We start from the raw sequence: 27,273 nt of genomic DNA, 5'->3' as shown, positions 1-27,273 counted from the left end.
AAAGATGTTCACATGAAAAGAAATGAAATAACTGGAAATTTTATACACCTACATACTTATTCTCTCTTATATTAAAATAGCTTCATCTTCCCAATAGCTGCTTGCCAGCTATAATACTTTATATTAATTACATATTCAAGAATGTTAGAAGTAATCTTTCTTTCTTTCTTTTTTTTTTTTGGATTTTAGGGCCACACCTGTGGCATATGGAGGTTCCCAGGCTAGGGGTCTAATCAGAGCTGTAGCTGCTGGCCTACACCACAGCCACAACAATGCCAGATCCAAGCCGCATCTGCTACCTACACCACAGCTCACGGCAACGCTGGATCCTTAACCCACTGAGCAAGGCCAGGGATCGAACCCGCAACCTCATGGTTCCTAGTCGGATTTGCTTCCGCTGTGCCACAACGGGAACTCCAGAAGTAATCTTTCTTGAAGTCTTTATTATATAAAATTTGAAATATGTTTTTTAAAATAAGATGAACTAGTATAATGAATCCTGATGTACTCATCACTCATCTACAGCACTGTCAACTCAAGTCAGTCTTGTTTCATGTATATTCCCACTTCCCACCCCATATTTTTTGGAAAAATTTATTTTATTCATAACTATTTCAATATATATCTCTAAAATATAGAGACTTTTCTTTCAAACTTTAACCATAAATACTATTATTACCCTAAAAATGAGTAATTCTTTAGTATCAAATTGGTCATTGCTTTAACATACCTAATTTTTTTGTCTTTTTTTTTTTTTAGGACTGCACCAGCAGTGCATGGAGGGTCCCAGGCTAGGGGTCAAATTGGAACTGCAGCTGCTGGCCTCCGCCACAGCAACACGAGATCCGAGCCGCATCTGCTACCTACACCACAGCTTACTGCAATGCCAGATCCTTAACCCACTGAGTGAGGCCAGGGATCGAACCTGCATCCTCATGGATGCTAATCAGATTTGTTTCTGCTGAGCCACCACAGGAACTCCCCTGATTTTCTTATAAATATGTTTTTTATTTGTGTTGGACCTGGTTGATAAGTCAGTTTAACTCTTTTTTCCTCTTTTAAGTCTTTCCTGCATCTGTTTTTGATTTCTCCTTTCCAAATTTTTTTTTTGCTTTTTTTTTAGAGCTGCACTTGCAGCATATGGAGGTTTCCCAACTAGGGGTCGAAGCAGAGCTGGAGCTGCTGGCCTACACCACAGCCAGAGCAACACCAGATCCGAGCCTCGTCTGTGACCTACACCACAGCTCACAGCATTGCCAGATCCTTAACCCACTGAGTGAGGTCAGGGATTGAACCTCTGTCCTCACGGATCCTAGTCGGGTTTGTTAACCTCTGAGCCACCACAGAAACTTGCTCTTTTTCGGTTTTTAATTTTCGTTTTCAATCTATTGAAGAAATAAAGTAGTTTGTTTTGTAGCATTTACTGCAACCTGAATTTTCCCCCATGGTGGTTGTTTAATGTGTTCTTCAGTTACTTGTATTTCTTGCAAATTGGTCATTAGATAATCCTAATTTGAGGCTTGCTTGGGTTCAGGTTCAGTCTTTTTTTTACAAAAATACTTCATTGATGTTGTTTTGCTTTACTGTCAGGAGGCGCATAATGTCTGATTGTCTCTTCTTGTGATAGCAGCCATTGACGATCATTGCTCAGGTCTGTTAATTCAAAATGAGTATAAATTAATAGTAGTACTTAAATATTTGTAAATGTTTGAACTTCCCAAGTGGGAAAATGCCATTCCGTATTTTTTCCTATTGTTTGGATACTTAGATTCTTTTCTTTTCTTTTCTTTTTTTTTTTTTTTTTTTGCTTTTTAGGGCCGCACTCATGGCATAATGGCATATGAAGGTTGCCAGGCTAGAAGCTGTTGCTGCCGGCCTATACCACAGCCACGACAATGCCAGATCCAAGCTGCTTCTGCGACCTGCACCACAGCCCACGGCAACGCTGGATCCTTAACTGACTGAGCGAGGCCAGGGATTGAACCTGCAACCTCGTGGTTCCTAGTCGGATTTGTTTCCGCTGCACCACGATGGGAACTCCAGGATACTTAGATTCTTACCATATCTTCTTTTCGGGCAGGTTTTGTTAGTGGTTATTCTTATTCCTATTAGAGGCTTGAGTAATATAATGTCAAATTTTTGCAGGTATTCTTGAATACATTTGGGACTCTTTAATAAATTTGAGCTAAATTAGAGAAAAGATTATTAATTTTGAAAAAGTGAAAGAAATAGCCAGTGGTGTACACAATCTGTCAGCCAACTTCCAAGGCAAAAATCTTTGTATTTTCATCATGCTTGGAGATTTTCTCAGTATATTCCCAGGACTGTGGAACTCAAGGACTTTTCAGAGAATCTATGATGTTGAAGTTATTTTTGTAGTAATACCGTGGTACTTAATGTTATTTGCTTTTTTTCTCATTCTCTCATGAATGTATAATGCAGTTTTTTCCAAGATTGTATGAAGTGTGATTATGACTAATGAAGTGTATGTTTGTGAATTCTTCTTATGTTTTCAAATTTTCTTGTTTTTTTTCATAAGCAGTGTTTTTTTTTTTTATTTTTTAATTTACTTTTTGCTTTTTAGGGCCCCACCTGTGGCATATAGAAGTTCCCAGTTTGGGGGTTGAATCAGAGTGACAGCTGCTGGCCTACACCACAGCCCCAGCAACATGGGATCTGAGCTGCATCTGCAGCCCACACCACAGCTCACGGCAACGCTGGATCCCCAACCCACTGAGTGAGACAAGGGATCGAGCCTGCATCCTCATGGATTCTAGTCGGATTCATTTTCCCTATGCCACAACAGGAACTCCTAAGTGGTGGGGTTTTTTTTGTCTGTTTTAAATTTAAATAAACTTCATTTTTTAGAGGAGTTGCAGGCTTAGAGAAAAATTGTGGGAGTTCCCATCATGGCACAGTGAAAACAAATCCAACTAGGAACCATGAGGTTTGAGCTTTGATCCCTGGCTTTGCTTAGTGGATTAAGGATCCTGCATTGCAGTGAGCTGTGGTGTAGGTTGCAGACGTGGCTCAGATCTGATGGTGCTGTGGCTATGGTGTAGGCCAGCAGCTGTAGCTCCAATTAGATCCCTAGCCTGGGAACCTGCATATGCTGTGGTGGTGGCCCTAAAAAGCAAAAGAAAAATTGTGAATACAGAGTTCCATATAGCTAGTACCCAGTTTCCTCTATTATTAGCATATTAGCATGGTGCATTTGCTATAATTAATGAATCCAAATTGATAAGCTATTAACTGAAGTCCGTATTTCACCTCAGATTTCCTTAGTTTTTACTTAATACGCTTTTTCATTCTGGAATCCCATCAGGATAGCACATACCAGTTAGTTATCACATCTTTCTAAGGTCCTCTTGGAACTTATGATTTCTTAGACTTCCCTTGTTTTTGATGACCTTGACAGCTTTGAAGAGTGCTGGTTAAGTAATTTACCATGTCCCTTATTTCGGATTTGTCTGATTGTTTTTCTCATAGTTAGACTGACCTTATGGGCTTTTGGAAGGAGACCACAAAGATAAAATGCCATTTCATCACAATTATTAAGGAAAAGTACCTTCTATCTTTGTTAATCTGGCAAAGATAATGAAGTTTTCACTTTTAATTTCTAATACAGCAAATATCAATAGGTATAATCCACATAAACAACAGCTCTTTGAAGTCTTTGGTAATTTTGAGGAGTGAAAGAAATCTGGAGACCCCGAGGTTTGAGAACACCCTATTTAAACTTGCAGCAACTAGGAGTTCCTGTCGTGGCTCAGTGGTTAACGAATCCGACTAGGAACCATGAAGTTGCGGGTTTGATCCCTGGTCTCGCTCAGTGGGTTAAGGATCTGGTGTTGCCATGAGCTGAGGTGTGGGTAGCATACACGGCTCGGATCTGGCATTGCTGTGGCTCTGGCGTAGGCCGGTGGCAACAGCTCCGATTAGACCTCTAGCCTGGGAACCTCCACATGCCAAAGATGCGACCCTGGAAAAGACGAAAAAAATAAAAAAATAAACTTGCAGCAACTAACACTTTAAAAGCAAATAACTGTTAGCTATATGACTAAAATCTTTACCAGCTGTGATAAGCCTTCAGTTTAAAAATCAGAAGTGGAACCTTTAACTTACTCTCAAGTAGGTAGTTTTTGTCATTTACCTGGTAGAAAGCTGTTTGTTTTGCTAAATTAGACTTGAAGAGGGAACATGGCTTTAAAGATTTATGTTTTTCTTTCAATATCCGTAAATATTGAAGTCATTCAGTTTTTAAAAGTATTGGATTAAAGATTTTTCATAAACATTATCATTTGCTGTTTCTCCTGAGTTTTAAGATATACAGTTGCTTTTTGTAAGCAGAATATAATTAAAGCCAAGGTACTCACTGCTCTGCAGTTAACTCAGTTAAAATCATGTGTGTTAAAAAATCTTAAATTTCTGGAAATTCACCTGTCGCACAGTGGGTTAGGGATCTGGCGTCGTCACAACAGTGGCGCGGGCTTGGAAACTTCCACACGCCATGGGCAAGTCCAAAAAAAAAAAAGAAAGAAAGAATCTTAAATTTATTTTTACTTAAAAAAAAAAAAAAGATGAGAGTCCCACAAAACCTCAGAAAGACATTTGAATGATTAGAATTTTAGCATGTTAGAGATACATAAAGACAAAATTTGATTAAAAAGTCAAGAAAATCTCCACCTGTCCAACTATCTAGTGAGAATAGAGCAATGAAGAGATTTTTATCCAGACCTCACATCACCTTAGTAGGTTTCCATTAACTTACGACTGCTTCAGAAATCACCTTAAGTTTTATTTGTTTGTTTTTTGTCTTTTAAGGGCCGCACTGTGACAGATGGGAGTTCCCAGGCTAGGGGTCGAATCCGAGCTGTAGCCTCCGGCCTGTGCCACAGCCACAGCAATGCCAGATCGGAGCTGTGTCTGTGACCTGCACCACGGCTCACTGCAATGCTCAATCCTTAGCCCTCTGATCAAGGCCAAGGATTGAACCCATCCTGTCACGGATACTAGTCGGGCTTGTTATTTCTGAGCCATTATGGTAACTCCCCAGAGGTCACCTTAAGTTAATACTGTGAAAACTGCAGGAATGGAGCTTTGAGAGAGGGAATGAGTTTACATATGTGTGTATGAATTTATGTTTATATGCTTGTATGTAAATGTACACACACACATGTACACACACACACAATTAAATTTTGGCCAAACATTTATTGAGTAAAGAAAACAAGCCTACCATCATTGAAAACATCTATACACATAGTACCTTGCCGGGTTTATGACTGACTGTACCATGTTTTGAACACATTTTAGGTCCCAGGGGCAATATTATTTGCTGCTTTAGGGGAATTACTAGAAAATAAAGTTAGAGGAAATGAATAACAATTAACATTTGTTAAATTTCTGTCACGTGCCAAGAGCTGTTCCAAGTGCTTTGCAGATAAACTCATGTAATCTTCACATAATCCTATGAGATAATATTATTTATATCTCATTAGTAAATAGATGAGGACACAGAGAGATGAGAAAGTTGCTCAGAGTCACAGAGCTGTTAAGTGGCAGAACTGGGATATAGTTTGTCTTCAGAGACTAAGCTTTGCATTTTCCTTTACTGCATCTCATCTATGATTTTTGAATCAGATTATACAGAGCCTCGAATACTATTTTTACAGTTTGGGAATTTTGTTTTTAAGGTAATGTCAAACTGTTAATTTTTTTTTTTTTTTTTTGAGTGGAGAAACTGCTTGTTCAGAGTGTGTGGTTTAGGAAAATTATCTTGGCAGCATTATGGATATTGGAGGGAGGAGCAACCAACCAAGCATTAGTATTTTCTAGGGTGTTCTGAAAAATCCGAGTACTCAGATTGCACCCTTGTTCAATTGACTTAGAATCTTAGAGGGTGAGACACAGATATCAGTACTTTTTCCTAGCTGATTTCATTGTCCAGCTAAGGTTGAGAACCATAGAAATAGAAGCAATTAGCTCATGGAACAAGTTAGCATGCAGTTGTGTAGTCTAGGTAAAAGGCAGTTAAACCTGTGAAGTCATAGTAGCAGAGTAGACACTATGTCCTTTTTGGGATTTTGCTTTTTCCCATAGATTTATAAAGTTTGCGCTTTCCATATTTGGGTTACTTACTCTATTTGTGTGGAGAGAAAAAAAACATTATTTTTTGCAGACTTACTGTGTGCCTTCATCTGGGCTTGGTGTCTTATACTTTTTCATTTAATTCTCTACCTACTACTGTGAAGTAGTCATTACTCTGTTTTTAGACATGAAGAAACTGAGTCTCTAAAGAGGTTAGTAATCTTTCTAAGATCACATATGCTACTGAGTAGGCCATGCTAGGATTTAAATACAGAGACTCTGTTATTCTTGTCATTGAATGTAAGACTAATATTTTTATGTTATAAAATGATCTATATTACACCTAGCCTTTTAAGTATCTCTTTAAAGTTTTTATGTGCATTACCTAATATAATGTATACTTTGAAAAAATGTGTGATCCACGATCTATTTTATTTAACCCAAAGTTTTGTTCTCTTGTAACTAATTTTGACTTTTCTATCAGGGGTGAGTTTTTTGGCAATTTAGGCACCACATAGTGGCTGACACATGAAGAGCAGTTGCTAGCTGTGTTTTAATGTGTGGTAGATATTCTGAGTCACGGAGGTTGATGTTTTCATATTATTAGTAGTAGTCTTATCTGTGGCTTGATACAGAACAATGTAATATACTAATGAGTGATTTGTTAGAAATGGAATAGAACTTTAGAAGGAAAGAAGGTATTTGTTAAAGAGTTCTTACGTCTTAATTCAGATTCTGGTCATGATTTCAGGATAGAATGTAGGCTCATGTATCTGTGTAAAGAATTGGTCAAAATGAAATTCCACATAATATAAGCTTTTGTTTCAGACTGAAACTCGAAATTATGTAAAGAAGTTATAAGATTAAACATCATAGACTGAAATACTAATGCACATGGGCTACCTCATATAACTGGTTAATATGATAGTGATAACATGGGTTTCTGTTGAGCTGTTATTTTATACCCTTTTCAGGTAACTCTGGATGGTTAGGTCAGACATAGAGGAGAATGTTAATGAGGTCAAAGGCCACGGTAATAAGTTTTGTTCTTTTAACTTTTCTCTCTCTCTCTCTCTTTTTTTTTTTTTTGTCTTTTTAGGGCTGCACCCTCTATGTATGTAGGTTCCCAAGGCTAGGGATTGAATCAAAGCTGCGGTTGCCACAACACCACAGCCACAACAACATGGGATCCAAGCCACGTCTGCAACCTATACCACAGCTCACAGCAACACCAGATCCTTAACACTGAGCGAGACCAGGGATTGAACCTGTGTCCTCGAGGATATAAGTCAGATTTGTTTCTGCTGGGCCACAGTGGGAACTCCTCTTTCTTGTTTTATAATCACAGACCTCAACAGCATTCTCACGGATGAGTGACATCAGTTGCAACTGACATCATACTCACTGATTTTGAACTTCCCTTAAATGTTAAGATCTTGTTGAAGTAGGTTGGTTTAATCCCATCAAGAGACCACTGATAGCAGAAGAAATATAATCCATTATCAAAAAACAGTGGTGAATTTGTATCAGCATTACTTATAAAGAAGCGAAATATTTAAGAAAAAGCATGCAGGAATTTCTAGTAATGGAATTTGAGCATATATGATGGTCAGAGACTAATAGTTGAAGAAAATACGAATATACTCTAAGTTACAGCTAAGAATGTTCTTAGGATTGAGGTAATTTTCTGTGTTGAATTGTTAGTTTAACAGAACTTTAGGACTCTAACATCTCATGAGCAAATGAAAAAACTATATTCAAGATTTTTGATGGAGTATGTTTAGAATTCAGATTTCATGATTCTAGTCCGTATTAGTTTTTTGTGAACCTATTTTAAGCATGCAGAATGTTAAATTTTGGAAAATACAAAGATGAGCAAGATTTGGGGTTTTTTTTACCATAAGATATTTAACTAAATCATTTAATAAACAGAGGAACTCAATGAACTATATATAACAAATTATTTACTAGGTATTAGGACTATAATAACTAAGCCTTTTGTTTATTCATACCCTTATTCATTCATTTAGCGTTTGAAAGTCTACCGTATTCAAGGTTTGTTCTAATTTTAAAAGAGATTATAGTGAACAGAATAAACAAAGTTTCTATACTAGTGGAGCTGACATTCCATTGGAGAAAGACAAAAATATACATAAATATATACCATGTTATGTGATGATTGTTGTGATGAAAGATAAAGCAGCATAAGGAGGATAGAACTAGAATAGGAGATATGTGTTGCTATTTTCTATGAATATCATGGAAATATTCTGATGCAGTGACTATCGAACAGAGTCCTAAAGAAGCTTTCTAGACAGAGATAAGAGTCAAGTGTAGAGTCCTCAGTTCTGTTAGGCAGACTGTAGTGGTTAGACTGTAAATGTTGATGTTTGGAAGTAAGGTGGGTGAGGGGTCTTTCCACCTCCTCTCTCAGGGAGATGGTCTTTAGGAACACGTGGAACTCTGTGGGCAGTTCTGCCTGATAGAAAGATGCAATAACAATACAGATGGTGTGAGTCTCCCTTTGTTATGTCTACCTAGAATGTGGTATCCCCTTGTTATGCATGGGAGGTCAGGAATACCCTTACCAAGGACATGGTAATTTTTCTGGAATGATAAGAATGAGTGTACCAAGGGAGTGATTGAGAAGGCCCTAAGGGTTCAGGAGGGGTTACTGTGGGAAACTAATCTGGGGAGTTGCGGTGAATAGAGTCCATTTGAAAATCAAGTCAGTGGAATCACCTGGGGAAATCATGTTGCATGGGGACAAAAGAGATTCTAGAACACAGCCTAGGGAAATAATGGTCCTAAGGAGGAGAGAAGGAAAAGAGAAAGGAGAGAAAATAGCTTGGAAATTAAGGAAGGGGAGAAAGTTTTGAAAAGAGGAGTAGTCAGCGTGGCAAATGTTAGAGAGTGGTCAGTTACTTTGGGCTGGGAAGAAATAAAGTTGCGCTGGACTTGAATTATCCAATAATTATTCTATTTGACAGCACTGTACTAAAACCATTTAATTTTAGGAAAAAGTTAAATAGCAACTTGATTCTATTTCTTTATGGTAGCAGCAGAGAAATATTATAACTAATGATGCATTATTAAAGAACTGGGGGAAGATAGATTTGGGGGAAGATAACTTCAGCTTGAATTTTGGTTGCAGAATTGGCAATTTGAGTTGAGCCTTCAAGTCAGGGAACTTTGGAGCTGTAGAACAGGGGAGCAAGAACAAAGCAGGGAGAATATTGCAGATCGCTGTGAACAATTTACTAGACAGATAATTTAACTTAAGTAAGTGAAATTATACAGTTTCAAGGCTGTCTCATAGGAGATCAGAACGTTTCTGTGGAATGAATAATTGGGTCAAATTATAGATTTAAATTTCAGGGTGTGGCACTTACTTTCTAACGGGTGGGTGCAGTGTTTTTTGGGTTTTTTTTTGTCTTTTGTCTTTTTAGGGCTGCACCCATGGCATATGCTGTTCCCAGGCTAGGGGTCCTATCAGAGCTACAGCTGCTGGCCTACACCACAGCCACAGCAACACCAGATCTGAGCCACGTCTGCCAGATCCTCACCCCACTGAGTGAGGCCAGGGATCGAACCCGAACCCCCTGGTTCCTAATCGGATTCATTGCTGCTGTGCCACAATGGGAACTCAATCAAATGTTTTTAAGTGGTGGAGCAATGTGGCCTAAGTGATAGTGTAGGGAATTAACTTAAATTCTTAAATTGACCATTCCGTCTTGGTCCTTTCCTGGTCTTTGTCTTTTGTTATTCTGCCTTATGTTTATATATTGCTTTAACAAAAACCTGTGAAGTACACTCATGTAAACTAATATTAAACCTCAGAGTTGCCGTCGTGTCTCAGTGGTTAACAAATCCTACTAGGAATCATGAGGTTGCGGGTTCGATCCCTGGCCTTGCTCAATGGGTTAAGGATCCGGCATTGCTGTGAGCTGTGGTGTAGGTCGCAGACATGGCTCAGATCCCGAGTTGCTGTGGCTGTGGCATAGGCCAGAAGCTACAGCTCCCATCTGACACCTAGCCTAGGAACCTCCGTATGCTGCAGGTGCAGGCCCTAAAAAATGAAAACAAAAACAAACAAACAAAAAAACAACCCATAATCAGATATGTCAGTCCTTTTCTCAGAACCATCCAGTGACTCCCCATCTCATTCAGAATAGAAAGTTCTGACCAGGTCCTGCAAAGTCCTACAGCTTTTTACTTCTTTGACTTCTTCTACTATCTCCTACTTACATTGTGTTCCAGCCCTCTGGCCTTTTTACTGTTCTGCACACACTCCAGACTTGCTCCCATCCCAGTCCTCTACGCTATACTTGATCCTCCCTCTCCTTGGAATATTTCCAACCTGTCTAAAATTTTAACTCGCTCTTCTGTAACTTTTTTTTGTGTTGCCGTTCTGCCTTTTCTAGGGCCGCCTCCACGGCATATGGAGGTTCCCAGGCTAGGGGTCTAGTCGGAGCTGTAGCCCCCGGCCTACACCACAGCCACAGCAGCCGCGTCTGTGACCTACACCACAGCTCGTCGAAATGCCGGATCCTTAACCCACTGAGCAAGGCCAGGGATCGAACCCGCAATGTCATGGTTCCTAGTCAGATTTGTTAACCACTGAGCCACGAAGGGAACTCCCCTCTTCTGTAACATTTTATGCCTTCATTTTCTGCTTATTTTTTCCTTAATGTTGATACTATATAATATCCAACAAATTTTTATTACATTGTTATCTTCCCCACTATAATATAAAACCACAAGGGCAGGATTTTTTGTCTGTTTTGTTCACTGCCATACCCCTTGGTACCTAAAATCATACCTGTCTAAGGTAGTAGGTACTCAGTGAATATTTGGATGGATAGATTGATGGATGGTGGATCAATGATAAGACTAGACAGTGTTTACTTTGATTAGTCTCCAAGGCCTCAGTCTAAAAAAAAAATACTGGATTAATCCAGTAGAATCAGATTTTTTTTTTTTTTCGCCTTTTCTAGGTCTGCTCCCCTTAGCATATGGAGATTCCCAGGCTAGGGGTCCACTTGGAGCCGTAGCCACCAGCCTATGCCAGAGCCAGAGCAACGCGGGATCCGAGCTGCATCTGCAACCTACACCACAGCTCACGGCAATGCCAGATCCTTGACCCACTGAGCAAGTCCAAGGATTGAACCCTCAACCTCATGGTTCCTACTCAGATTCGTTAACCACTGTGCCACAACGGGAACTCCTAGAATCAGATTCATATGACAGAAATATATCTGGTATTTGAAGTGAAGGAGAGCTAAATAAGCGCTTGGTGCCTGCTAAGGGAGACCAAAAACACTTGTCTATAGGTGACATTTAGTGTCATTTCGTACATTTTAAAAAGTTACCAGTCAAAAGTTAACGATCTTTTTCCTGTTTCTTTTCATTGATAGCAAATCAGTCATTTAAGAATTGGTTCTTGACATTTCTTAGACTAGTAGCTCTGGATCATATGCTTGATATTAGTGGGTCCTAAGAAAGTTTTGTCTGACTTAATAAAATGTATTGTTCTTCTAATCAGTATTCCTCTTTTTTGCCCTTTGAGAAATAAATTGTTCCATTTTGTCAAGGTCTTTGTAAAAGCTTTTTGCCCAATGCTTGGTGTAATATAAGCATTCAGTAAACTCCTTTCTTTTTGTAGAAGAAACAGACTAAATTTCTCTTTAATGATAAGGGCTTTTATGGCATGCAGAACTAATATTTAATAGTGCATGGCTGTTTTTAAACTACTCTAATTTAAAGAATGAGTACTTTTGACTGTCCTTTACATTTCTAAATAATTTTTACCACTCCTAACCCCTATCTTGAATTATACGTGAAAGTAATTTTTCACTTCAGTAATTTTCAAAACAAAATACTTGGGTGATTTTATTTTTCTCTTTCCACTTTCATTTTCCAAACTTAAAACAAACATTTGATAATGCCTAAGTCAAGATCTCTTTATGTGGGGAAAAAAATTCCTCATGAATTATTATTAGAATTGATATGCATGTGCTTTCTACTTATAAACTAATGCTATTTTCCTTGTCCTTTTGTTTCACTACTGCTTCAATCCTGATGCATTTTGCTTCTTCCTGGTTTGGATTGTATTTGTTTGCTGCTCAAATTACCCTGCATTAAAAGCTTCTTGGTGATAGCAAAGATGTCCTTGGGCCATCAAGTAAGTAGCTAAAGTTTGAATAGCATGTTTGGAGACGTGATAATATTTTGATATGTACTTATTTAAAGGCATGTGGTATTTACTTTTTGATTATTAAGTCTTCTACTTTTCTTTCCAGGCATTGAAATGTAAAGAATATAAATGATCATTCAGTGCCCATCTGTTGTCAGTCTGAGTACCCATCTGAGATTGATAGTGTTTATATATTTACATCTTGATCATCTACAGATGGATTATTTACTTAGCCAATTATCTAATTCATAATTTAGAAATTCATGTTATAAATTATGAATTAATAATTCTTTGTAGTATTCTCTGTAATCATCACAAAGTATAGATCAGACTATTTAGAGGTTGGACATGGTACAATCAATTAATTCCCATATGAAAATGAGAAATATTGCTTTATTTTGTCAGAATTTTTGCATAATATAATAGTTTGGTTATGAAGAAAATTTATTTATACTTTGGTGAGTTCATAAGTGAAACCTTTTTTTTTTTTCCCTTTTTGTCTTTTTAGGGCCGTACCTATGGCATATGGAGATTCCCAGGCTAGGGGTCAAATCAGAGCTGTAGCTGCTGGCCTACACCACAGTCACAGCAATGCCTAATCCGAGCCACATCTTCGACCTACACTACAGCTCATAGCAATGCCGGATCCTTAACCCACTGAGCAAGGCCAGGGATCAAACCTGCGTCCTCATGGATGCTAGTCAGATTCATTTCTGCTGAGCCACGACAGGAACTCCTAAAGATATGCCCTTTAAATTTATGTCCAGAAAAATGTTTTTGACCACTATGCTAGCTTCGGGGGTACATGATGAAAAAAAGCATGTGCTGTGCTCTTAAAGATCGTTAGAGTTTAGTAGGGAAGTTAGACCCATGAGTAGATCATTTCAAAGCTTTGTGACAGATGCAACTTTTATATTAAAAGTCATAGAATTACTGAGGTGAAATAAACTTCAGAGGTCATTTAAGAAAGCATTAATTATATAGATGAAGAGCCTGAGGCTATAAATTTAAATATTCAAGGAATTAGATTTGGTTACCAGCTCAGTGTGTCATCTGCTTTTCAGAAGTCAGAATGAAACTATCATTTACTGAATTCAAGTCTTAACCAACTAATTAATACTACTGCATCACAAGTCAGACAAAGATTTTAACTTTTGTTCAAGACCAATGTGTAAATTATATCAATTTAGGAAGTTTTAGTATTTATTCCTAAATGATTGTCTGACTTGCAAGTCAGTTCACTGCTTTGCAGCTGATTTTTTTCATTGGCTAAAGGACTAAGCAAAAGGACTAAGCAAGGTAATGGTAAAGTTTCTTCTAGTCGTAAAATACTTATGTCTAGATCAATTGCTGTTTGTCTTTAATAATGGTTATAATGTATTTGTAATTCTGTTTTCTGAAAAGAGAGGTAATTTAAAATAATATTTTGTTGAGTGTCTTCTCATATGTTTTTGGCCATATGTATGTCTTCTTTGGAGAAACGTTTGTTTAGATCTTCTGTCCATTTTTTGACTATGTTTGTTTGTTTTAATTGAGCTGCAGGAGGTATTTGTCTATTTTGGAAATTAATCCCTTGTCTCTCTTCTTTTATAAAGATTTTCTCGCATTCTGTGGGTTTTCTTTTCATTTTATTTATGGTTTCCTTTGCTGTACAAAACCTTTTAAGTTTAATTAGGTCTCGTTTGTTTATTTTTTTTTTTTTTATTTTCATTACTTTAGGAGGTGGATCAAAGAAGATAGCTTTGATTTATGTCAAAGAGTGTTTGGCCTATGATTTTTTTTCTAAGTTTTATAGTACCCGGTCATATATTATTTAGGTCTTTAATCCATTTTGAGTTTATTTTTGTGCATGTGTTAGAGTGTTCTAATTTCATTCTTTTGTGTATAGCTGTCCAGCTTTCCCAGCACCACTTTTTTTTGGTTTTTTTTGGCTCTTTAGAGCCACGCTCACGGCATATGGAGGTTCCCAGGCTAGGGGTCAAATCGGAGCTACAGCTGCTGGCCTACACCACAGCCATAACTGCGAGGATCTGAGCCGTGTCTTCGACCTACACCACAGCTCACAGCAACGCCAGATCCTTAACCCACTGAGTGAGGCCAGGGATCAAACCTGCGTGCTCATGGACCATAGTCGGGTTTGTTAACTGCTGACCCACAACGGGAACTCATAAAATATAATTTTTATTATGCATCTAGCATTATTAGAAAAGTAAATTTTAAAAGTAGAAGAAGTATACAAATCCCAAAACATTTTTATATTTTCTTGTTGAACCTAATTTGTGATACTAGTAGATATTTTTGGTGTATTTTTCTGTTACTTTAATTCATATATTTAAGTATTGGTTCAGGTGAACTGATTGGCACTGCTGAACTTTACAAATAGAATTACATTTTCAGTATCAGTTGAAATGGTTCTCCTTGAACCATTTTATAAATGGAAGTCTTTAATTTCTACTTGGAAGAGAAGAGATTTATTGTGGTTATATATTTTAAACATATACAAATTAAAATATACAGTATACATTAGAGATGAGTTTATGTTGTACTCAGCCAACTATTAAAAGGCTTAGGCTATATAATTACTTTTTGGAGACCATATGTCTTTTAGAGTGAAAAGCAATTTCATCTATTACTAAGTAATTAAGATCTGTATTATTAAATGAAAAAAATAATAATGATATCAACATGTTTAAACTAAAGTATTTGAGAAAAGGTATACCATCTGTAAGGGGATATCTAGAATTTACATAGAAATTATTTATGGCTTTAACATAATGATTTAACTTCATCTTAGCTTTCACTTAAAGGCAAATACCAGACTTTGAAGCTTGTAAAATTCTTCAGATTTTGTATTGATAAATTGAATTCAGGAAGTAAAGAATGGAAGTTATAGAATCATACTCTCCTTAGAAGTTACAGCTGGTTTGTTAAGTATATTATTATGAACTATTCCAGTATGATTAGTTTTTATCATGCTTAACAGCAATATGAATAGCAAACTAGGATGCTTCTCTTTGCTTTGCTTTACTTTTACTACAAAGTATAACCAGAAGAGGGCACTGTAATGCTACCTTTAGAAGGTGAAACAATTGTTTTATCAGAAACTATTCTGCAATCATGCTGTGATACACTGGTTGAATTTCTATCCAAGCATTTGGCATGTATTTATTGTTAGTTTTATGCCAAAGGATAGAAATGAAAACAAAGTTACTGCCCTTCTTGAGCTTACATATGAATAGTCTGCAGTTGTGCAAAGGATATAGGATATCCAAATGATTTTATATTTTGCTAATTCTCTGTTGTCTGTATAGTTAATGTTTGTGAATGGGGTGAGTAAACAAATAGAAACATAGCCTTTCTGCTTTTTCCAAGGAAATACACTCTATATTGCTATTTCTACAAAACTTCTCACTTCTAGGTTATCAAGATCATAAACAATATGTCAATCAATAAAGCGTTAGAAAGGGATAAATAGAACTAAACTTATACTTCTCAGACTATTTCCTTTTATATATAATGAAGTTATTCAAGACTTAGATACTATGTCTTACTGATGTAATACTAAAGCATACTTTAATTCTATTAGCTTCTTAAAACGCCTTTAAACTAGCTTAAATGTACTAATACTACAAAAGAATATATGCAGCATATTATAAAGCATAGTATTGAACCTTCCACTCAGTTTAAGAACTTGAATCTCAGAGATGCCTCATGACTATTTATGTGCTGCTTTTCTCTTTGTCCCTTTGCCTTACACCACCCCCACCCGAGTGGTGATGAATAATTTGTATTTTTTGTTTATTATTCTTCCCTTTTTTTTTTTTTTTTGGTCTTTTGTCCTTTTAGGGCCACACCTGTGGCATATGGAGGTTCCCAGGCTAGGGGTCTAATCAGAGCTGTAGCCACCAGCCTATGCCAGAGCCACAGCAACACCAGATCCGAGCTGCATCTGCAACCTACAGCCACAGCTCACGGCAACGCTGGATCCTTAACCCCCTGAGCAAGGTCAGAGCTCGAACCCGCAACCTCATTGCGGGAACTACCTATTCTTCGCTTTTTTAAAAACAGATTTTTTTTTTTGTTATTTTTAGGTTACATATACATCACTAAGTTTTGCTGAGTTTTTAATTTTATAAAAATGGTATTAAGCTATATGTCAACTTCTAGGACTTGTTTTTTGTAGTTAACATTTCATTTTCCAAATTTCAGCCATGTTACTGGTATGGATATAGACTATCCCATTTTAGTAAAATATACTATTCCATTATATACTTATACCACAATACATTAATCTATTTATTTTCAAATAATGATTATTTGTTTTGATTTTTTTTTTTTTTTTTTTTTTTTTTTTTTGCTATTATGAATAGTGGGCGTTCCTGTTGTGGCGCATTGGAAACGAATCTGACTAGGAACCATGACATTGCAGGTTCAATCCCTGGCCTCGCTCAGTGGATTAAGGAGCCATTGTTGCTGTAGCTGTGGTGTAGGCCAGCGGCTGTAGCTCCGATTCAACCCCTAGCCTGGGAATCTCCATATGCTGCAGGTGTAGGTCCTAGATGCAGCTCAGATCTGGCATTTCTGTGGCTGTGGTGTAGGCCAGCAGCTATAGCTCTGATTCCACTCCTAGCCTGGGAATCTTCATGTGCCGTGGATATGCCCCTAAAAAACAAACAAAACAAAATGAATAGTGTTGCTGTAAACATTCTTATTCTTGTCCCTTGGTAAACACATATAAGAGTATTTCTAGGTATAAAGCTAGAATTTTAGGACCTGTAGGGTGTATTGGGATTCAATTTTATGAGACCTAAATAGTTTTCCAAAGTGCTTGTATCATTTTATACTCTACCAGCAAGGCTCAAGATGACTCACTGATCCCATCCTTATCAATGTTTGGTATTATCAGAGTTATTAATTTTTTTGTTTTACTGAGTATGAAATATTTATTTCATTGTGATCTTGATTTGTATTTTCCTCATTACTGAAGAGGATCAACATCTTTTTGTACATTTATTGGTCATTTGTGTTTCTTCTTCTTCCATGAACTGACTGTTCATGTTTCCCCCCATTTTTCTTTTTTTTATAATTAAAAAAATTTAAATTGAGGAATAGTTGACATACAACATTGTATTGGTTTCAAATGTGCAACATAATGATTCCGTATTTGTATATGCTGTGAAATGAAAACCACAATAAATCTCCTTAACATTCATCATCATACATTGTTACAGAATTTGTGTTTTTTTGTGATGAGAGCTTTTAATATTTACTCTCATAATAACCTATAATGGAGAAGAATCTGAGTTAGATAGCTAGATAGATGAATAGTTTGATATAACCGAACCACTCACCTGTACATCTGAAACATTGTAAATCAACTATTCTTAAATATTTTTAAAAAGATTTGTTCTCAGCAAATTTCAGATATGATGACAGTATCATTAACTATAGTCACCATGCTGTATAATATGTCTACAAGACTTATTTATTTGATAACTAGAAGTTTGTACCTTTTGACACCCATCACCCATTTTGCCCAACCAAAACCTTCTTTCCCTTTCTGGCTAATCACCAATCTGTTCTCTGTGTCTATGAGCTCAGTTTTTGTTGTTTTTGTTGGTTATTTGTTTGGATGCCACCTATAAAGGAGATGATATGGTATTTGTCATTCTCTGTCTGACTTATTTCACTTAGCATAATGCCCTTGAAGTCCATCCATGTGGTCATAAATGAAAATTAATTCATTTTTATGACAGAGTTATATTCCCTTGTATATATATATTAGCACATTTTCTTTTTCCATTCATCCATTAATGGACACTTAGGTTGTTTCCATATCTTGGCTATTATGAATAAAGCAATAGTGAACATTGAGTACATGTATTTTTTCAAATTAGGATTTCTATTTTATTTGGATAAGTACTTAGAAGTGGAATTGCTGGATCATATGGTAATTCTGAGGTTTACTTTTTGAGGAACCTCTGTATTATTTTCGATAGTGGCTGCACCAGTTTACATGCCCACCAGTTAATTATGCGTGAGAGTTTTCTTTTCCCCATATCCTCCTCAACACTTGTTATTTCTTGTCTTTTTGATAATAGCCATTCTGACAGGTGTGAGGTGATATCTCACTGTGGCTTCAGTTTGCATTTCCCTGATGATCAGTGAAGTTGAGCATCTTTTCATGTACCGTTTGGCTTTGGGCTGTATGAGTTCTTTATATATGTTGGATAGTAATCCCTTATCAGATAAATGATTTGCAAGCAATTTATCCACTCAGTACATTGCCTTTTCATTGTGTGAATGGTTTCCTTTGCTGCGCAGAAGCTTTTCAGTTTAGTGTAGTTTCATTTGTTTATTTTTGCTTTTATTGTCTTTACTTTTGGTGTCAAATCTAAAAATATCATTGCCAAGACTGATGTCAAGGAGCTTACTTCCAATATTCTTCTAGGAGTCTTGTGGTTTCTGGTCTTACTTGAGTCTTTAATCCATTCTGAGTTAATTTTTTTTGTAAGAATAAGATAATATAGTTTCATTATTTTGCATGTGGCTGTCTAGTTTTTCCAATACTCTCTCTTTTATTCTCTTTGATGCATCCCCCATTTTTCTTTTACATTGCTGGTATTTTTCTAATTGGTTTATAGTTTTTTTTTTTTAAACATGTCCTGAGCACCAACTCTTTATTAATTATATGTGTTGAAGATATCTTCTCTTGCTTTTTATTAAAGAGACTATTATTTTCCCCATTGTATAGTGTTGTCTCCTTTGTCAATGTCTAAGTTTATTTCTGGGCTCTCTATTCTGGGCAGTTGATCTATGTGTCTCTTTTTATGCCAATACAACAGTGTTTTGATTACTGTAGCTTTGGGAACAAGGAGTGTGATGCTTCTAGCTTTTTTCTTTCTCAATATTGCTTTGGCTATTTAGGGTCTTTTGTGGTTCCACACAAATTTTTAGGATTTTTTTTTTTTTTCGGCCACACTCACAGCATGTGGAAGTTCCCAGGCCAGGGATTGAACCCACACCACAGCAACAACCCAAGCTGCTGCAGTGAAAGTGCCAGCTCCCTAATCCACTGTGCCATAGGAGAACTCCAAGGATTTTGTTTTGTTTTGTTTTTGTTTAAAAAAAAAAAAAAAGCTGCCTTTGGAATTTTGAGAAGGATTACATTGTCTGTAGATTGCTTTGGTAGTATGGACATTTTAACTCTACTCTTCCAGTCCATGAGCATGGTATATCTTTCCATTTGTGTGTGTCTTCTTCAGTTTCTTTCATCAGTGTCTTACAGTTTCCCATGTATAAGTGTTTTACTTCTTGTTTAGATTTATTCTTAGCATTTTATTCTCTTTAATGCATCCCCCATTTTTTCTTTTACATTGTTGGTATTTTTCTAATTGGTTTATAGTTTTTTTTTTTAAACATGTCCTGAGCACCAACTCTTTATTAATTATATGTGTTGAAGTAATCTTCTCTTGCTTTTCTCAAAGTATTTATATCTTTAGATTCTAAATTAAATATTTATATACATATATATAAATATTTATATACATATATATTTATATACTATATATAAATATATATAAATATTTATATACTATATATAAATATTTATATACTATATATATATATATAGTAGAATTGATCACTTCATTCTTTTTTTGGTTAGTGCCTTTGTTGTATCTTTTAAAAGGAGCCTATTTAGTACTCTGTGATAGCCTATATAGGGAAAGAATCTGAAAAAGGATGGATATATTTGTATATGTATGGCTGATTCACTTTGCTGTACACCTCAAACTAACCCAACATTGTAAGTCACCTATACTCTAATAAAATTCAATTTAAAAAATTTAGAAAATAAAAATAAAAGAATCATTTTCTACTAGAAGTTTATAAAGATATTATCTTGTATTTTATTCTAAAAGTTTTCAAGTTTCGCTTTTTGCACAGTTATGTATTTAATTTCATAAAGACTATTCTTTGTGTGTGTATGAGGGTAGGGTCCTATTTTTAATGTGGATGACCAATTTTCCTAATCTTACTAATTGAATAGTCTTTCCTTTTCCTACCTCTAGCATATATCCATGCTCCACATATGCATGGATTTGTTTCTGAGAGCTCTCTGCTAAGCTCCTTGGGTCATTTTGTCTCTCTGTCAGTGCCATACATTTTTAATTTTGATAGTAATTTTTAGGTACTAAATGGATATTGGATATAGTAACTGAATAAGCTACATATACTTTATGATAATAGAATTTCATAAAAATATAAAGTTTATTGATTTGATTCCTTCAACAAAATTCTGTTTAATACCTTCAGTGTACAAGCATCATGCCAGAACTTGAGGATTTATGGGAATATAAGGCAGACAGAATTCCCTTCTCTTTTGGAATTTATGGTCTTAGGTATGTAGAAGGCAGATAATAGACAAATAAATGATATAATTTAAGATAGCAGTAAGACCCTATAGTAAAAAAAGTGTGTGTGATAGAATATAACTGTGGCAGAAGGGCACTAACCAAAAATAAAAACAAAAATCAGAAGAAAACCAGAATTGATAAATTGTACTATTTTAAAAGTAAGAACTTATTTATCAAAAGATACAAGAGCTTTTTTAAAGAGAAGACATTTGAACACAGACAGCACATAATGAGAGTCGTCAATAATAAAAAGATCTGGGGTAGAAATATTCCAGGCAGAGGGGAAGATAAACTGGTGCAAGATGGCATGTTTGAGGAATACCAAAAAGTCATTATGGCTGGAGCCAAGTGAATAAAGAGGAGAGTGGTAGAGAATAAGGTTGAAAAGATAAGGAGAGACCAGACTGTTAAATTTTTAGACCATGGAATTTATTCCAAATGTAATGGAAAACCATTGTGGATATGCAAATCTGCATATGCATGATGTACATGTGATCTGTGGTTTACAAAGACTGCTTATGTTTCTTTTTCTTTTTGCCCCTTTTTTTTTTTTTTTTTGGTTTTTTAGGTCCACACCTGCAACATATGGAGGTTCCCAGGCTAGGGATCCTATAAGAGCTACAGCTGCCGGCCTATGCCACAGCCACAGCAATGCAAGATCTGAGCCACATCTTCGACCTACCCCACAGCAATGCCAGATCCTTAACCCACTGAGCGAGGCCAGGGATCGGACCTGCAATCTTATGGTTCCTAGTAAGATTCGTTTCCACTGGGCCACGATGGGAACTCCTGCTCATGTTTCTATATGGAGGATGAACTCCATACAAACAAGGAACAAGATGGTAAGTCTGGAGAATAGGTAGAAATCTGTTATGATCCAGTGGAAAGGTAATGGTGCCTTGGAACAGAGTGGTAGTTGTGGAAGTGAAGTGAAGTAGGATTTCAGATAAATATTGAAGATAAAGAGCTCACAGATGAATTGGATATGAAATGTGAAAGGAGAAAAATCAAAGAATATATGTAAGGTTTTTGGTGTGAGAAAGTGGGGAGGGGAATAGTGATTCCATTAACTGAGAAGGGAGAGAAGCAGCTTTGGAGGATAAACGGAATCAAAAATTGTTTTGGGAGTTCCTGTTGTGGCTTAGCGGTAACGAACGTGACTAGTATCGATGAGGACGCTGGTTTGATCCCTGGCCCTGCTCAGTGGGTTAAAGATCCTGCATTGCTGTGAACTGTGGTGTAGGTCGCAGAGGAGGCTTGGACCTGGCGTTGCTATGCCTATAGCATAGGTTGGCAGCTGAAGCTCCATTTGACTCCTACCCTAGGAACTTCCATATGCCATGGGTATGGCCCAAAAAAAGAGAGAGAAAAAAAAAAGAATTGTTCTGGATAAATTTGAGATGCAATGTATTTACAGGGGTGATTATAAGGCAGGCAGTTGGATATATGAGTTTTTTAGTTCAGGAGGAGATAAAAATTTAGTAGTCATCAGAGTGTGGATTCTTTTTTATGGACTTGATGGGAAAATAAATTTTTGTGTCTTTACTTGAATGATAGATGAAAGTATTTTTGAATTTTTACTTTGAAACTTAAGGAGCTAAAATATAATTTTGAAAACTTAAGCACAGTTGAAAATATGTTAAAGCAGTTTGATTTAAGACATATGGCAAGGAATTCTCTGGTGGCCTAACATTGGAGATTCAGCAATGTCACTGCTGTGGCTGGGCTCACTGCTGTGATACAGGTTCAGTTTGGTGCATGCCATGGGAGTAACCAAAAAAAAAAAGATATGGTAATTAAAATGTGAATATTAAGTCTGGTTAAGTTAAAAATTACATCTAGGTTGAAGACAGAACTATTCTCCCCGAAGGTAAAACTAAAGTCTTTGTAGACTGAAAGCACAGACATATAAAATGAAAGGATGGAGATCCTATGGCACTGAGGACTTGTCACGATTTGTGCTACTTCTGTGTTTAGTGTTTTTCTCTTTTCTGTCCTCTTTGAAACTGGACATTGTTCTCCTCTACTAGTAGCTTGGCCACATGGATGAATAGCACCCTTAAAAACTATTTAGCAAGCTTTTAAGAGACCAGGCTTTGGAACCAAATGGTCCTGAGTTAGATTCTTACCTCTAAGAATAACTTAGGCAAGGCAATCTCTGAACCTCAGGTTTTCCCATTTCTAAAACAAGAATCATAGCCTACTTTCTGTGAAAATTAGAAATTAGAGTAGAAATTCTAGTACTGTTAATTTGTATTTTTTCTGAGTACTGATGAGGTTGAGTATCTTTTCATAAGGTTATTGACCATTTATATTTCTTCTGTGAAATGACATCATCTTTTGCTTATTGCTCTGTTGGCAAATATATGGAGTAAATAATAGTGAAAAGTCAACAGGAAACCTCAAAGTACCTTTCATTATGAGAACATGTACTTTCATTTTGACGAGGTCTATAATTTGTATACTTTGACTCAGACCTATAAATTCCTTTTAAATTGACAGAAACCTAAAAATAAAATGAAGCAGTGACAGTAATAAAGTATTGAGTTGGTAAAATGAATATAACCATATTATTAACTATACCATTATGTAAATCTATGACTTAAGTACTAATTGTTTTTCCCTTTCTTTTTTTGAGCTGTGGTAGCAAACAGTGAGGATACTCAACACCTGACACCAGGAAAGATGAGTCAGCGCCAAGGGAAAGAAGCTTTTCCAACACCAACCAAAGACTTGTATCAGCCATCATTTAGTCCAGCAAGTCCTCATACCCAAGGTAAGGGGTTGTGCTTTTAATGTTTTTTTTATTGTTGTTTATGGTAGTGTTTTGGTTTTGGTTTTGTTTTACAGGAAAAAAAAATGACATTTTGGGATCTATCATAACTTTTTTCTTTTTAACTATTTGTTTTTTTTGGAGATTTTAGTTTTGTTTTGTTTTGGTGATCCATAAAACTCTTAGAATGAGTACATTTTCCTTAAGAGTTCTTATGTTTTCCAACTTACTTGGTTAGTTATGACATTGTTCTAATTCAGGGATTCTCAGACTTTTTGGTCTCAGGACTCATCTTCATTCTGTCAAAAATTACTGTAGACCCCAGAGAACTTTTGAGGTTTTTTTGTTTGTTTTTGTTTTTCCTTTTTATAGCTGCACCTGTGGCATATGGAAATTCCTGGGCTAGGGGTTGAATCAGAGCTGCAGGTGCTGGCCTATGCCCAAGCCACAGCCATGGTAACACCAGATCTGAGCCACATCTGTGACATTCACCTCAGCTCAAGCCAACTCTAGATCCTTAACCCACTGAGCAAGGCCAGGGATCGAACCTGCATCCTCATGGATACTAGTCAGATTCTTAACCTGCTGAACCACAGCGGGAACTCCAGAACTTTTTGTTTATGTGGGTTAGTTAACCTTTGGATACTTACTATATTATAAATTAAGACTAAGACATTAAACTTAAAACTAAGACTAAAAAAAAAGTTTATTCTGGAGTTCCTGCTGTGGTACAATGGGATCAGCGTCATGTCTACAGTGCCAGGATACAGGTTTGATCCCTGGCCCAGCAGAGTGGGTTAAAGGATCCAGTGTTGCTGCAGCTGTGGCATAAGTTGCAGCTGTGGCTCAGATCTGATCCCTGTCCTGGGAACTCCATATGCCATGGACTAGCCAAAAGGAAAAAAATCTTTATTCTTATTTTTATTGAAGTGTGTTGATGTATAATATTATATATGTTACGAGTGTACGATATAGTGATTAACAATTTTCATACTTCATTTACAGTTATTATAAAATATTGACTACATTCCCTGTGTTACATAATATATCCTTGTAGCTTATTTTATACATAATAATTTGTAAAAATGTTTACTCTTAGTTCATTTAAAATTATAATACAAACGTATCACAGGTTAGTATGAATAACATATTTTTATGAAAAATAACTATGTTCTCCCTCCCAAAAAAAGTTGAATAAGAAGGAGCAGAGTGGTATTCTTTTCCCTCAGAGTTCCTAAGCCTTGGCCCTTTTGACATTTTGGGCTGAATAATTTTTTGTCGAAGGGAGCTATCCCTTGCTTTGTAGGATATTTAGCATCTTTGGCCTCTACCCACTGGATGCCAAGACCATTTTTCCTGATTGTGACAACTAGAAATATCTCTAGACTTTGGCTAATATTCCTTATAGGAAAATATTATCTCTGGCTGAGAGCCACTGTTTTTTTGTTTGTTTGTTTTGACTTTTTAGTGGCACTTTCTCCCATGGCGTATGGAGATTCCCAGGCTAGGGGTCCAATTGGAGCTGTAGCTGCTGGCCTACGCCACAGCAACACCAGCTCTGAGCCTCGTCTGGCCTACACCACAGCTCACGGCAGTACCGGATCCTCAATCCACGGAGCAAGGCCAAGGATCAAACCTGCGTCCTTGTGGATGCTAGTCAGATTTCGTTTCTGCTGAGCCACATTGGGAACTCCTGAGAGCCACTATTTTACAGTTTTTGCAAATTTCTTTAATTTATGTCTAGCTTTATTGCTTTTTTAAAAATTAACCATTGATTTACAATGTTAATTTCTGCTGTGCAGCAAAGTGACCCAGTTGTACATATGTACATTCTTTTCCTCCATGTTTTCTTTGATCATATTCTATCACAAGAGATTGGATATAGTTCCCTGTGCTATACAGTAGGATATATTTATTGCTTTATTAAGAACATTTGTAAATGGAACATTTGTACATGGCATTGAAGAAATCAGTGACTGCTGTTAACAATTTGATGACTCTGACTTGATATGTGCTAAAGTGTCAGCAGTTTTTCCCCAGCATTGCTTTTGTACTATCAGTGAAAATGTCAACACAATGAAAAAGTATTAGGAAACTAATTTTGACCTTGCAGATTCTCTAAAATAGTCTTGGGGACTTCCAGGGATTATGAAATTCCTAATTCCTAATTGATAAGTTTTGTATATTAGATTTTGCTTCTTTGCTAAAATTTATTTAGTCAAATGCTCTGAACTTTTCCATAGGAGAGCTGTGATAGCTGTGGTGGAAAGACTTCTGCTTTTAAAGCTGAGAACTTAAATTTGGTGTTTGAAAACTAATATGGGAGTTCCTGTCGTGACTCAGTGGTAATGAACTCAACTAGTATCCATGAGGATATAGGTTCAGTCCCTGGCCTTAGCTCATTTGGTTTAGGATCTGGCATTGCCATGAGCTATGCTATAGGTCGCAGATGTGGCTCAGATCTAGCACTGCTGTGGCTGTGGCATAGGCCAGCAGCTACAGGTCTGATTCAACCCCTAACCTGGGAACTTCCATATGCTGCAGGTGTGGCCCTAAAAAGACAAAAGATTAAAGAAAAAAAAGAAAGAAAGAAAAAAGAAAGCTAATATGTACTTAGGTTATCGAGTATTTTTAAAAATTTAGAGTCTTATCTATTATGTTATACTGTTTGTATAATTAGTCAGATTTTGGTGGTGTTAATTTATGAATCATCTCTTAAAAGTAGCCTTTAGTTAATTCTTTTTAAATGACTAATTGTAAATGGTAAGTTGCATGATCATTTTCTAATTTATTCCAGTGGAAAATGCTTTTATAGTCAAGTGTTAGATGGAAATATTTTTATATAGTATTATTGGAATTAGAAAAACTTTATATAACAAGATAAAAACAATTATTACTATGTTAAAATTTATTGCTTAGTTGTTGAACGTATTTTCAGAGAGAGCATTTCTGTTGTCAGATGCTTTTTTTGAAGCTTGAAAATGGATATATTGCACACATTGGTATAAAGAAGCCTCATTAAGGTAAAATTCTGAAAGGATGAAGCTTATATGTCATAAACATTTTCAAGCAAAAAAGGATTTGAGAAAATAGTACAGTAAACACATATACTCATCAGGTAGATTTAAGAAATTATTAACTCTTTAAAAATGTTATTTATTTGGGCTGGGACTGGAATATTTGGAGTAAATCATAGACCTCATGATGTTGTACTCCAAATATTTAACCCATCTCTACAAATTAAGAGAATAAAACATCTAAAATAACAATAAAACCTTTATCAGATCTAACAAAATTAATGATAATTATTTAATATGAACTAACTATATTTAAATTCCCCTTGTTGTCCCTAAGTCTTTGCAATAGGCTTGTTAAAACCAAGATCCAAGAAAAGTTCATACATTGCATTTGATTTTGTCATTATATCGCCTTTAATTCCAAAAAGTCTCCTTGTTTACTCTCATTTTCTCTTGTACCTTTGACTTTTTTAAGAAACTAGGTCAGTGTCCCTATAGAGTGTTTGACTTTTTGGATTTGTTTGGCTCCTTGCAGTATTGTAATCTGTTTCCCTGTTTTCTGTATTTTCTGTGAACTGGAAGTTAAATGCATAGGCTTAATTACATTCAAGTTGAACATTTTGGCAAGATTGTTTTGTAGAGGCTGTGTACCATTTCATGCTGCCTCATATGAGAGTTCGTTTTATATATCATTGTCCCACTATTAGTGATGTGAGACTAATAAGTAAATTCAGCTGGTGATAGCCTGATCCTCTTCATTTAAAGTTGCATCTTTTCTCC

General features: G+C 36.2%; 1 protein-coding gene across 7 annotated transcripts in view; it reads left to right on the top strand.

Moving 5' to 3' along the window:
• The window catches only part of OSBPL8 (oxysterol binding protein like 8), a 173,280-nt gene that overhangs the window by 63,149 nt on the left and 82,858 nt on the right, over window positions 1–27,273 (top strand). For 2 of the 7 annotated variants that reach the window (XM_047787235.1, XM_047787233.1), the window contains exon 2: window positions 23,342–23,479. In XM_047787235.1, the coding sequence (XP_047643191.1) occupies window positions 23,389–23,479 (91 nt within the window). In that variant the 5' untranslated portion in view covers window positions 23,342–23,388. Of the gene's footprint in view, window positions 1–1,590; window positions 1,652–12,237; window positions 12,275–20,558; window positions 20,689–23,341; window positions 23,480–27,273 lie in introns of those variants that run through there. The other 5 variants (XM_047787234.1, XM_047787229.1, XM_047787228.1 and 2 more) reach the window with 5 other exon arrangements.

Source organism: Phacochoerus africanus, chromosome 7 (genome assembly GCF_016906955.1).
Source record: "Phacochoerus africanus isolate WHEZ1 chromosome 7, ROS_Pafr_v1, whole genome shotgun sequence".
Classification (NCBI taxonomy): domain Eukaryota; kingdom Metazoa; phylum Chordata; class Mammalia; order Artiodactyla; family Suidae; genus Phacochoerus; species Phacochoerus africanus.
This window is presented reverse-complemented; position numbering and strand designations above follow the sequence as displayed.